This window comes from Oculina patagonica, chromosome 1 (genome assembly GCF_052425735.1).
Source record: "Oculina patagonica isolate OP01 chromosome 1, crgOcupat, whole genome shotgun sequence".
NCBI lineage: Eukaryota > Metazoa > Cnidaria > Anthozoa > Scleractinia > Oculinidae > Oculina > Oculina patagonica.
In genome coordinates this window covers 11,672,546-11,685,173 of record NC_135758.1, presented here as the reverse complement: position 1 = coordinate 11,685,173, position 12,628 = coordinate 11,672,546, and the positions used below count along the sequence as shown (strand labels likewise).

The following is a 12,628-nucleotide window of genomic DNA, read 5'->3' as shown; positions in this document are numbered from 1 at the left end:
CTATTGTGTATATGCCATATATTATAAATGTATGACAAAAGGAAAAGAATATATACTTTGCAGTTGCATGATTTACAGCTTATTTTATCCTTGTTTTGCGGCTGTTTTCCCCCCCCCCCCCCCCCCCCCCCCCCCACACACACACACACACACACACACCCGCACCCACACCCAAGCTTTTTGGTCACGTTAAAAAATAAAACAAACAAAAACAAAGAATGAAAAGCACGAGCTTGATCGATGTATTGTAGAGAGGAACATAGAGTAAGTACAGAGACGAATTCATTGCAGGATAATCAGCTGAAATTATTTATTTTCATCATTTGCTTTTCTCTAATTACACATTTGAACCGCTATTTGCCGCTAATGGGGAAATGTCACTTCTAAGTTTTGTCTGGATACGTGCTGTTTAATTGAACGGGCACGTTTGAACGGGCACGTGGCTTACAATGATGACTGAACGTGTGATCAGTTCAACAATTTATGCGACTTAGTAAATGTCTGTGCGCAATATTATAAATAAACGTAAATAGAAACAGTTCCCTCGAGTTAATACATCTGCTAAATCTATGACAGACTGTTGTTCGGAATATGTTTGCAAAAAAAGAAAAAAAGAAAGAGTTCTTATCAATAGCTTGTGCAGAATGTGCTTTTTATTCGCTATGGATAAGAATTCAAATTCTCCTCAGGAATGATTTCCACTGTGGCATCTTCGTCGTCTTTGCTACTCTGCTGTCTAACGCTCTGTTCATGTGTATTTTGTTTCTCTGCATCGCGATTGGCTCGTGGTTGCGATTGATCGACAGACTTGTCACGGACATTAATCTGTATGTCACTTTGAGTTTGGTAATCTTTGATCTTCTTGGCCTCGATTTCCAGGGCATTTGGTTTGATCAAAGTGGCTTTTACAGAGCTCACATCCACATCTTCGGGTAATGTTCGACGCCAACAGAATCTTCTGCTGTAGCAGGGTCTCTGTTGGTTTGCGTTGTAGGTGTGAATGCCCTTGATGAGCAATTCTCGGCCAACTAATTTCAGGGACAGTTCGTTTGGATCAAATCCATCGACATTCATTGTCAGCTGGAAAAGTACGTTGTCGTTTCTCATTACCAATGGGTGCGCAACGGTCACGTGACGGGCACCAAGCGCCCTGTGTATTCTGGGAAAGTACAAGTCATGGTTGCCGCGGAAGAAGTCCATTTCGAATGGGTCATCATCGAATGGATCCCAGTTGACGAAGTCGAGAAAATTATTTCTGTGCCATGATCTGCAATAAGATGAAAACACATGGACGTTAGTTTTATATTAGTAAGTCAGTTAAACAGTGTTTCTTATCTCTCTAGAAATCGAAGTGCCACGCGAGGAAGAGTCGCGAGAGCCCTTGTATTTGCGAGGTACACTCGCGCGCCTCGCGATGCGCAACACGCGTCGAGTTTAACTTCCCTTTAGAAAGTCTCAAAACAAGGCTAGATTTTTAGGTGGTGAAAAGTGCTAGATCCTATTAATCAAATTCACTCGGAAAAGCACGAAACTTTGCATGGGCCAATTTCTGAATAAAGAGAAATGACCAAACGTGTCACGAAATTGCGTGTGTCAAAACTACAGGCAAAAATATTTGCCATGGCTAATTACGTCTAATCGAATTGCTTTCAGTAAATCACATGGAATCAGGCGTAACAGGCATCAGTCGAGAATCATGATAGCAACCAAATACTCTAATAGAAAGCTTCAATAACGTCTTTTGCATCGTTCCAACCATATTGATTTCAGTGCCGTAGATTCATTTGTAAATTTATCAGTCACAAACGGGAAAAAATACTTACCCAAAACCGTTGAAAGGGTAGTTGATCAACAGAGAACCGCTTGTAAGACTACTCAGTCCAACAAGGAGAAATAGAGAAACACACGTCTTCATGGCGAACATCGTCTCTGACAGAATGGGTACCTGAACTTCGCTCAATGATATTTCTTTCGGAATCAATAGTCAACAATAAAATACAGGAGAAACAGACTGAAGTGATTTTTATTAGGTATTAAGGACACGTCGGATGTATATGTGGCTATTTTGCAGAAAGCCACGTACACCTTACAACTCCCATTTCAGAAAACGTTTCATGGTCATTTTAAGAACTGATTCACACAAATTGCATCACCCTTGAGGTACACAAATCGTCATCGATCGAAAAATTGTGCTCAGCAGCACGTTTGCTTTTACGTATTTCCATTGACTTTTATCTGAGTTGCCAGCAGCAGAAAGCACCAGTTTAAATCAAAATTTCTATAACAAAGATTGTTGACGTCCATAAACGACAAAGAACCCTGATGAAAGAGAGAATTTTAACTCCAAAGAAGTTGCATCAGCCTTGGCCGCCATGTTCGATGTTTGTTTCTAATTTCCGCCGGAAGTAAATGAAGCAAGCCCGCGAAGCACTGGGGTTGAATTTCTTCCCGATGCTCGTGGATGCTCGTGCGCACGTCGACACGTCAGAAAATTCAAGATGGCGTTCACATTTTATAGTTTGCTCGAAGCTTGCCTTTTAGTCGTAAATGCTGTGGCTGTGCTGCACGAAGAACGTTTTCTAGCGAAAGGTGTGTATTAGCTGTAAGAATAGATCCTACTGTTGATTGAAAGTGGTTATTTTGCTGGGTTAAAGTCTACGAAATAACGATTCTGAAACAACTTGGTTAAGCTTTAGTGCATATGTGAGGGTTTGGGGTTGAAATGTTCATCCACACTGTAGTTATAGCTGGTAAAGAGTTAAATATAATTCAGTAAAAAGATTGATGTGCGTCTTGTCTGAAGGATCGGTATTCATTCAGTCAAATCCAGTAGTGCCGATCCTCTCCAGCCCCCATTCCACCCCCCTTCCCCTCTCCAGGATAACCCGGTGGCATAAGCATCTTTTGAAACAATGGCAAATTCCCAGGGTTGAGAAAAATAGATTCGTCCAATGCCCTGGACTGGAATCATAATATAAATAAGGAAGACAATTTCCCTCTGCTGGGCTCTTCCAGAAAACAGCACTTCACAACAGTTAATACATATACATGTAATCATGATTTACAATAATGTATATGAAATGATTCATATCTGAACTGCGGATGTATATGAAAGTGATAAATGATCATCGCAGTGAATTTTCAATTTAAGCAATTGGAATAAAGAAGCCTGAAAAAAAAATCAGGGCTTCAACAGGATTTGAACCCATGACTTCTGCGATATTGGTGCAGTATTCTACCAACTGCGCTATGAAGCCACAAACCCGCACTGGGAGCGAGGTCAATTTTGAGTTCATATTTTCCTGTTAGAGTAGTGAAATATTAAGAATGTAATGTATATTAAATTATTCATATATTGTTCTGCGGATGAAAATGAAATTGATATACATGTACACCGCATGATCTCATTATATTTATTTCCAATTTAAGCATTTCCGATGAAGCCTGAAAAAAATCAGGGCTTCAACGGGATTCAAACCCTTGACCTCCGCGATACTGGTGTGATGCTCTACCAACTACAGTAAGCTATAAGCCGATTAGCTATTTGGTATGTACTGGCTTCATCACTGGCAGTTTTGTGCTGACCTCAATAGCGTATACATCCACCTCTTGGTCACCAATTTTTGTTTTGTTTACAGTACCAAGTTTAAATTTTCTTTCAAACATTTTGTTGAAGCTTTCCTTTTCCTTTCCACATTAATTTTTGATACTAAGAATGTAAAAATGAATCTATTGAATATACTGTACAGCTAATAATTATAATACCACACTATTCTGTTCCACAATGGGCTTTACCCTACCATTTCAGAATGTAAATTACCAAAATCGTAACCTAGAGTGCATTCTGTAAAATTTAGAGATGTTAAAAAAAAAAGAAAAAAAAAGAAACTTATAAAAACAAACAAGCAAACCTTAGACAGGTTTCTTTTCGGTTATTTTTTTTGATCGAATTTCACATGTCCCGAATACTTTGGGTTTCACAGAAGGAAAATATCTTTCATGTATATGTATGCAGCTTACATCAGAAACAAAAGCAATGGGAAATAATAATGTACAGTGCATCCCTTGAAAGCATTTAGTTCTACATGTACAGACTAACTTCTGTGTATTGGAACACAAGTTGTTGCAATTGTTCTGCTATAATAATTATTAGAAACAAAAAAGTATTTATAATACTTAAAATAATACTCAAAATTCTCACACTTTATACACACACAAAGCTACACGTGTAGGTGTAGAAACTAAGGATGGTTTACAACAGGATGAAACAATATGTAGAACAACAGTAATAATTTTGAAAATTTGTACATTTCAACCTTAGATTAATTTTAATTCTGTACATGTTACCCTTGTTGGACCAACCTTTGGCTACTAAATTTTTGTTTGCTTGCTTTCTGAATTGTGCTCAATCCAATTTCAATTTTCATTATTTGTTTTTTAATCTATTTTTTTTTTAATCAACAACTGACTCATGAAAAGCCTCCACACTGCACATAAAAATAATTATATCCTCACGTGACTTGGTACTTTAGTTACATGTACACATGTATGTATTTAGTTCCCCCCCAACTCCCGTTTATGTTACAGAATTTTTTGTCTTTGCAATGTATTTTGAGCGGCCATGTTCTACCTTTTTCTTGTAAAAAAAGAAATGTAGCTTGTTGATTGATGATGCCAACGAGAGCATTGCATGTACATGTACATGTACATGTAAGTTGACTGTATATATCTAACACAGTTGAACCTCTTTAGTATTAACACTAAAGGGGCATAGTGTAGCTGAGTGTCTGTGTTATGGAGGTGTCCATATAATATTACGCCTGTATATGTAAATGTAAGAAGAAGTACAGTTAAACCCTTTCAACCAAGTTGTCGTAGAAATATTTTTAGTTTAATAACATCAATTAAATTTGTCTGTCCAGGGTCGTACATTTAATCAATTTGCTGGAGTCGATGCTGGAGGGAGACTTCCATGCAGTTAACCAACTCACAAGTTGATTTATAATATGTTTGTAATTTGCATTTTTTTTTTTCTATTTGTAGTTGGCTGGGGAACTGACCAACTCTCAGGATTTGGAGAAGACAAAGGAACAAAACATCAAGTCATTAATCTTATTCATTCTGTTAGGACTGTCATGAGAAGTAAGTTATGTCTTTTAATTGATACTGAAAAAGTTGCCTTGTTCATATCTACATGTACATGTATGTCATAAAGAACTGAAACAATACAAGGGAGGTGGAATAAAATTTGTTTGTACATGTACTGTACACTGAAGCTATCACTGGTGCCACTCTGCTTTGAGAGCAGAAATTTGATGGAACTTGAAGGCTATACACTGTAACTTTAATATAACTGTTTTTGTTGTTGTTGTTGTTGTTCTATTCCGCTGCTTTAGTTTTAAGCAGCGGAGTGCTACTTTTTGTGTCTGAAGTCATATTTCAGTAATACAGGGCACACTTTAATCAGTAACAACATGTACATGTACATGGCGATGGTGAATGTTGTGCCCTGGTAAATGGTTAGGGACCGTTCATTTTTTTTATATGGGGTAGGGGGGGCTGGTGGGATTTGACAGACAGTCACTGTTATATATAGTGACCCCCCCTTCTTCATCGGAATTTTTTTCCTGACCCCCCCTCGAAATCCAATTTTCTTTTCGATGACCCCCCCCCCCTCCCCCCCCCCCAAAAAAAAACAATTTATCAAATGAAATTAAAATTTATCAAGCGTTATGACTAAAGAATGTATTAGTTGTGCAGTCATAATAACAGACAACTACATTCCTCCATAAAGCTGACAGTGCCTTGACTTTTATTGTGGATGCCGTTTGAAAGTATGGGTTGACTGCATTTGTAACCAATATGCTGTTGGGTTGAGTTAATATCAAAGTAGGGGTAGATAACAAAGTAGGGGGGTGGGGGCATGCTCCCCCGTGAAAATTTGAATTATTAGAACCAAAGGAATGTTATTTTGGGCATTCTGGCAATATTTTTAACTACAGTGTATTACAGAAGCCCTTATTACAACACTATAAAGTATAATTATTTTCAGTGACCCCCCCTTACTGACCATATTTTTTTGCCTGCCCCCCCCCCTTTGAAGCCATATTTTTTCGCATGACCCCCCCTCAAATCCCACCAGCCCCCCCCCCTTCCTCATAAAAAATGAACGGTCCCTTACGGAATACTTTTTGATTAGTGCCATCAAATTAAATACAGTAGTATTCAGCTGATATACTGTAGATTGGACTAGATTCCATTTGCCACTTTTTAAACTGTTTTTCTTTTGTTTTCACGTCATTGTTGTTACATTTTTGGCCAAGTTTTCTGCTACATGAGACTGCATTTTGTGCTAAGGTACTAAAAACATTGTTGGTATACACAGGACTACAAATACTGTAACAGTCGGACATCGGACACTGGTCGACCACAATTTGTCAATGTCCGATGAAATTCCAACTGTGGTCGGACAGAATGTCCGGACAACCTTTTTTCTGCTTTCCAGTGCAAACAACAATGTTCTGCAATGATAAGGCATTAGATTAGCAGGTTCACTTATCGAGCAGTACTGTAATATGATGTCCGACCTCACTTTTGTTTTGTCTGATCAAAATGGTGACTTAATTGGACGCATGACCTTTCAAGGGAAAACAATTATTTGCAGCCCTGTATACATACATGTACAACTGTAGTGCACCATCTACATGTAGTTCACAAGTATTTTTGCTGTGAAAGCATCTGATACATTTGACCTTGAATTCCTGCTTGCTCTTTAGACAAGCAGTTCTGAAAATAATTGTGTTTGCCTGTAACAATTGCATGCTTGTCGTTAAGGATCCTAGGACCCTAGTCATGTAGTTTTCAGGCAACTTGCCAGCAGAAGGCCCTTGCCCATCGAGCAAACAAACATGAAAAGTTACTTGCCCGGCAGGAAAATGTACTTGTCATGGAGGATCAGATGGGACTATTCTCAAGCCCTACATGTAAAAATTTACTAGTGCAAAAACTTAAGCGACTAGATTAGAGCGGTTTTCACTTGAGTGTCAAAAGTAATTTTGCTTTGCTTTGGTTTTGCATTACTACGCTTAGTGATTGGTTTAATAATCTCGCGCCACTTTCTTAGCCAATCAAAAGTAAAACCAAAACCAATCGTTCCTGCGCTTTGTGCCTGCGACATGTATTAGCTTCGAGTTTGGATTGGTTCACTGGATTGTCTGTGTTGTTTGTGATTGGCCATAGTAATAACTTTGGTTTTGGTTTTACTTCACTCAATTGAAAACTGCTCTAAAACACACAATAGTAGCCTGCAGAGTTCATGCATTAGTGTCAATAATATTGGTATTATGTTTATTTTTATATTTCAGTTCCTCTGATATTGCTCAACTCACTGACAATACTGCTGCTACTGTTGATGGGATGATCTCAATTGTATTGAACTTAATGCTGGTTGTTCAAAAGACTTATTTACATATGTACGTGTATGTCCTGCTACCTGGTACGAAAACCATCAGGACTTGGTACTGAGGTTCAAACTGAGGAATGGTTCACCCTTTGACTGAGCAAAGCATGAAGTGGCGCGAGATCAGATTACAAGATTGCTGTTATTATTGTTTAATATTTTAAAAAAAAGCAGACTAGCAGAAATTCTTCAGTAAGTTGTAAACCATTTCACTTTAACCTAGGTGGTGGTAGTGGTTGTTGTTGTTGTTTAACATGAGGCAAACATGACACAAAAGTGTTTGTGTGATGATAGTGAATGGAACTACATCAAATCGCAATTTAAGTTATATTTTTTTAAGCGTAGCCGTGCAAACTTCTGTAATGTCACTCACACCTAAATAACAATGCCCATGATGCACCACCTCTTATTTTGATTTCGCATTGTATTATTTTTTTCTCAAGAAACGTCAATATAAATCAAGACCAAAGATTTGTCTTGCGAACAGGTGGCCACTTACTTCTGAGTTGTACTGTACTTACATGTACAACATACAGTGGAACCTCGATATAACGAAGGAGTAAGGACCAAGGGTCTGACAAAATATCTTTCGTTGTATCGGGATTCTTTCCATTTACACAGTACTTTACTATTACTGGGGTGAAGAATATCGTTCGTTATACAGATGTGTAGCAGAGCGACCTGACAACTGTATAGTACATGTAGACACTATTTGTACTGGAGAGCGCAGAACTACTGAAGAAAGTCTTGTACAATTGTGTAAACGTCGATGGGAACATTTATAAATAAAATAATACCATTTATGGAAAGGTCAGACCCATTTTGTTTGTTTGTTTGTTTTACTTCAATGTTCGTTGATTGTTGTCGTAATTGTGTTTGAAAAAAAAAAAAAGCAGTATAATAAGATGCACTGTAAGTATTGTCATTAAATTTCTGGGGGGGGGGGGGGATTTCTTTTGAGTAAGCACCAGCATTGGTATTTGCAAGAATTTTTTTTCATCATAACTCTCTGCAAGACTATTTGTCTGTTGTTTCTTTTTTTTTTTTTTTTTGTACCATCCTGTTTACCAAGTGGGGCTTGCTTGCGTGTGAGACATTGTTAATAGGTAGTTGAACCTGTGAAATGTCATACGTTGTCAACAGGTACAGTGTAGTCTTCCACTTCAGGAGTTCTGAGGAGAGGTAGCCTGCAGTGCAGGCGTTTTCCGTGGGCACGCGCGAGTTAGCGATCGAGAAGATTCGCCGCCATGTTGGACGAGGGCGGAGAGAGGTTTGGAAGCGACATTTAGCCTTGCTCCTCCCTGGGACGGGTTTTCTTCTCTCATCAATTCTCTGCAGAGTACGAATCCAAGTTGGCGCTCGCCCTATCAAAATGCGTTCGCTCGCTAAAATACGTCTGCATATCATCTTTCTGCATTACCATGTGGGGCAAATATTATGCATCAGACTCACGGAATTTATGTTAGCTTTCTAACTCCCTTTCATCATCATCATCATCATCATCATCATCATCATCATCTTTATTTAAACACGAAAATTTTATTCACAATAAAATTGTCTTCCATGTTGGACGAGGGCGGAGAGAGGTTTGGTTACTTCATCGCCATCATCAGAGCCTTTAAAATGTATCTTTAATTTTATTGACGAGGGAAAAATATTTAAAAAGGCACATTTTTACACTTTTCAGATGAACACTAGTGTTTTCAAGTGGAAACATCTATTACCGTATTTTGATATATAATACTTCGTATGGAACCTTATGGAAGGAAAAATGATAATTGCGTTCGACGAAGGAGAGCGCAAGCCTAATTTTGATTTTGTGTCCTGTGTCTTTTGAGTTGGTATGCCTGTGTACTGTTATGCGGAACGAATCGAGCCGCATTGCGCGCGCATATGTATAGACACACGACTAGCCTCCCCCGCTTAATTTTTGCAGGGGCAAATCTCGGCCGGGAAACTGGTAGCCACAGATGGCCTCGATTTCATGCAAAACAAGATGGCGTCCCAAACTGAGCTCAAAAACATTATTTCGCTTGAGAAAAAGGGCTAAAAACGTGTGGCCAAAATTGTAATTTTGCCGAAAATGTCATGGAGAACATAAGAGGGTTATCATCCAAGGTAGCAGAGTTGTCTTCAGCCACTGAACGTCGTAAAACGAGTGAAAATCGAGTAAGTTGATGCGTAGTCTCGTACGGAGTTCGTTCGTAGCTAAACCAGCGTGTTGTCCTGCAATTATACGTTGCACAAAACTACAATTGAATTGTAAGAGTTACATGCATCGAGAGTGGGTATAATACGGATCAAAATTGTTTTATCACTTCTTTGAATTCGTGATATATCGTTGTTCCTAGAAACACTAGAAGTTTTGACGGGGAAATCGTTGTACATTGAATGTTACATGCGTAAAGTCGAAGTGAAACTATTTCCACAAGTTTGTGGAAGTTTAAATCTCGTTTAGTGCCAAACGATAACAAGTCAAGTGAAATAAATAATTATTTTTGTGTACATAATATTTCATTCATTCTATGTTCTTTTGGCTCGTCACACAATCTTTCTCACACTTATCCTCCTCGCGTTTAGTGAGGTATATGCATATTAACTAACTTTGGTATAAGGCATACTACTAGTAGGCAAACCATATCGTCTTTTGCCAATGCCTGCCTACCTTGGGTCAATTTTACCTATAGGTCGAACGCACTCCCCTAATCTCTGATTACTACTAGTTTATAAGTTAAAAATTGACAAAAACCATTTGTGGGTGAAACTTCTAAATTTACTTTCCGAAATTGAAAGTCACGTTATCTCCAATCAACATAAAAGGTGCCCACTGTCTCACGTCAGAATAGCCGTTAGCTCTCATCCACTTCATGGCCACGTGAAGAGATTCGCTGGCACCCTGCCCTTGAACAAGTTGCTCGTAGAAACGATTCATGAACTGCTCTGTTGCACTGTCTTCTAAGGCCCACAGTGCCACCAACACTGAGCGTGCACCGGATCCAAGAAACGCTCGAGCGATTCCAACAACTCCCTCGGCTCTAATCTTTCCATTTCCGCTGTGACAACAGCTAAGTACTACAAGTTTAGCTCGTAGTTGAACTCGTGAAATATCGGACATTGTCAACAGGTAATCTTCTTCTTGAGGTGTTCTGTTGAGAGGGCATACAGGTGAAAGTGCAATTTCGCCCCTTTCGGCATTACCATGTGCGGCAAAATGTATTAGACTCACAGAATTTATTCTTTGAAGTACTGCTTGCTTAGTTGCGTGTTCCGCAAGCAAGGGCTCGACACCAAGCAACCGCCCAATCATCTCTGCTTCCTTTTCAGCGCAAGGCAGTCGTGAAATGTTTTTAAGACGTCCCTTGTAACGCACCCGACCAACGTTAGGATCACCCACTATCAATGCGCCAGTCTGACTGTGATAGTCTGATGGACTGTCTTGAATAAGCTTGAGAGTCGTCAAAGAAGGAACGATGCGGATCCTAAAGGTCTCTGACAAATATTTTCCTCTTTCGTCACTTAACGCGGCAAATGGAACTTTAAACAAGAAACGATCAGGAATAATGATGATGTCACGGTCTTGAAGTAAGTCAGCCACAGGAGCTATTATTAATTTGTAACACAACGAAAGACTCGGTTTGAGTTCTTTCGTTTCTTCATTTTCCTCTACAATGCGAGGAGCTGCCGGGCTTTCTTTCAGAGGTGCCCTTTGTTGACCTTGAAAAGTGTTTAAAGATCGATCTTCGGAAAGCTGGTCCGGTAAAATAACAAATTTCCTAAAGCCTTTTTCGAAAATATCGCCAAAACCTGTTGCCAGCCCGTCCTGGACTGGGTTTTCATGTAACTCCATTTCCCTTAAACGATGGACGCCGCTTGTTTTAAGAATCCACATGAACAAGCTTCGAGAGGAATATGCGATGTATAAAAAAGTACATTTACCTTCCTTTTTCACTGTATTTTTAATACTGGCGATTGATTGCGGATTAGTCGGTTTGGGTTTTTCCAGATTATATTGAGCTGACATTAGGTCTGCCAGAGCTCTAGCACGTCCAAGCTCTTCAACATAAAGAGCTTTATCAGGATTCTCGGTCCAACACAACAAACTGGTCAGCATCTTGTAGGGGAAAACGCGCAGGTCCGAGGAAGAGATCTTCAATTGGTCATTGTCACCCAGGGAGCCTCTGAGATCCTCATACTGTTTGATACTTGCAATGAGATGCATAACCGCTTCGTTAATATTACCTTCGAATAATTTCACCAATGAAAGGTTACAATAGCATAAAAATGCTCTTTCCCGGTCTCCTACATCTCTACTTATTGCAAGTGCCTTTTCAAGATATTTTCTAGCCTTGAAATATTCACCGAGACAGACAAAGAAATTTCCAAGCTCCCCGTAGGCTTTTGCTTGTCCTCTTTTGCTACCAATTTCTATGCTGATTGAAAGTGCTTTGTCAAAGAATTCTTCAGCCTTATCGTTGTCACCAATAGAATAAAACAATGTTCCGAAGATTTCATACGCTGTCGCCTCACCTGCTTTGTCACCAATTTCTTCACTGATCGCATGTGCCTTCGTAATATATTTTGAGGCTTTGGGATATTTGCCAAGTGCTAAGTACAGATTAGCTAGGTGACCATAGGATGACGCTTTTCCTTTCTTGTCACCAATTGCTTTGCTGATCGAAAGTGCTTCCTCGATATGCTCTTTAGCCTTGTCATATTCGCCCAGGAATGCCAAAATTGTGCCTAGGACTCCGTAGTCTGTCGCTAATCCGCTTTTGTCTCCAATTTTTGTCTTAATGGCGATGGCTTTATTCAGGTATTCAGGAGCCTTTCCAAATTCACCAAGTGCTTGGAACATAAGACCAAGGTTTCCGTAAATTGCCGCTTCTCCTGCCGTATCGCCAATCTCTTTCATGATGGATAGTGCTTTTTCGAAATATTCTTTAGCCTTTGCGTTGTCTCCAAGGGTTTGGAAAACACTTCCTAGGTTACCCAACGAAAACGCTTCTCCTCGAATGTCACCAATTTCTTTTGTGATTGCAAGTGCTTTCTGGGAGTATTCTTTAGCTTTGTCATTTTCACATAGAAAACTAAAGGTTTTTCCCAGATTTTCGTAAACTACAGCTTCAAGCCTTCTGTCACCAGTTTCTATTCCGATAGGAAGGGCTCTGT

At 39.3% G+C, this 12,628-nt stretch overlaps 2 protein-coding genes across 2 annotated transcripts; one reads left to right on the top strand and one right to left on the bottom strand.

Annotated features, from left to right (window-relative positions):
- Nucleotides 1-293: 293 nt before the first annotated feature.
- LOC144655607 (uncharacterized) lies at nt 294-2,380 on the bottom strand. The gene is made up of 2 exons (XM_078515895.1): nt 1,824-2,380; nt 294-1,267 (listed from the first exon to the last, which is right to left on the bottom strand). The coding sequence occupies exons 1-2, from the start codon at nt 1,922-1,924 to the stop codon at nt 661-663; spliced, it is 708 nt and encodes a 235-aa protein (XP_078372021.1). The 5' UTR covers nt 1,925-2,380; the 3' UTR covers nt 294-660.
- Nucleotides 2,381-2,482: 102 nt separating this feature from the next.
- Nucleotides 2,483-8,275, top strand: LOC144655617 (immediate early response 3-interacting protein 1-like). Its single transcript, XM_078515903.1, has 3 exons — nt 2,483-2,589; nt 5,044-5,142; nt 7,365-8,275. The coding sequence occupies exons 1-3, from the start codon at nt 2,499-2,501 to the stop codon at nt 7,418-7,420; spliced, it is 246 nt and encodes an 81-aa protein (XP_078372029.1). The 5' UTR covers nt 2,483-2,498; the 3' UTR covers nt 7,421-8,275.
- The last annotated feature ends 4,353 nt before the right edge of the window (nt 8,276-12,628 follow it).

Bases quoted from the DNA above. Each gene is read 5' to 3' on its own strand.
- LOC144655607 (XM_078515895.1), bottom strand. From the start codon at position 1,924: ATGTTCGCCATGAAGACGTGTGTTTCTCTATTTCTCCTTGTTGGACTG. The intron at 1,268-1,823 runs GTAAGTATTTTT...ATCTTATTGCAG, and splicing joins TACCCTTTCAACGGTTTTGG to ATCATGGCACAGAAATAATT.
- LOC144655617 (XM_078515903.1), top strand. From the start codon at position 2,499: ATGGCGTTCACATTTTATAGTTTGCTCGAAGCTTGCCTTTTAGTCGTA. The intron at 2,590-5,043 runs GTGTGTATTAGC...TTCTATTTGTAG, and splicing joins AGAACGTTTTCTAGCGAAAG to TTGGCTGGGGAACTGACCAA. The intron at 5,143-7,364 runs GTAAGTTATGTC...TTTATATTTCAG, and splicing joins TGTTAGGACTGTCATGAGAA to TTCCTCTGATATTGCTCAAC.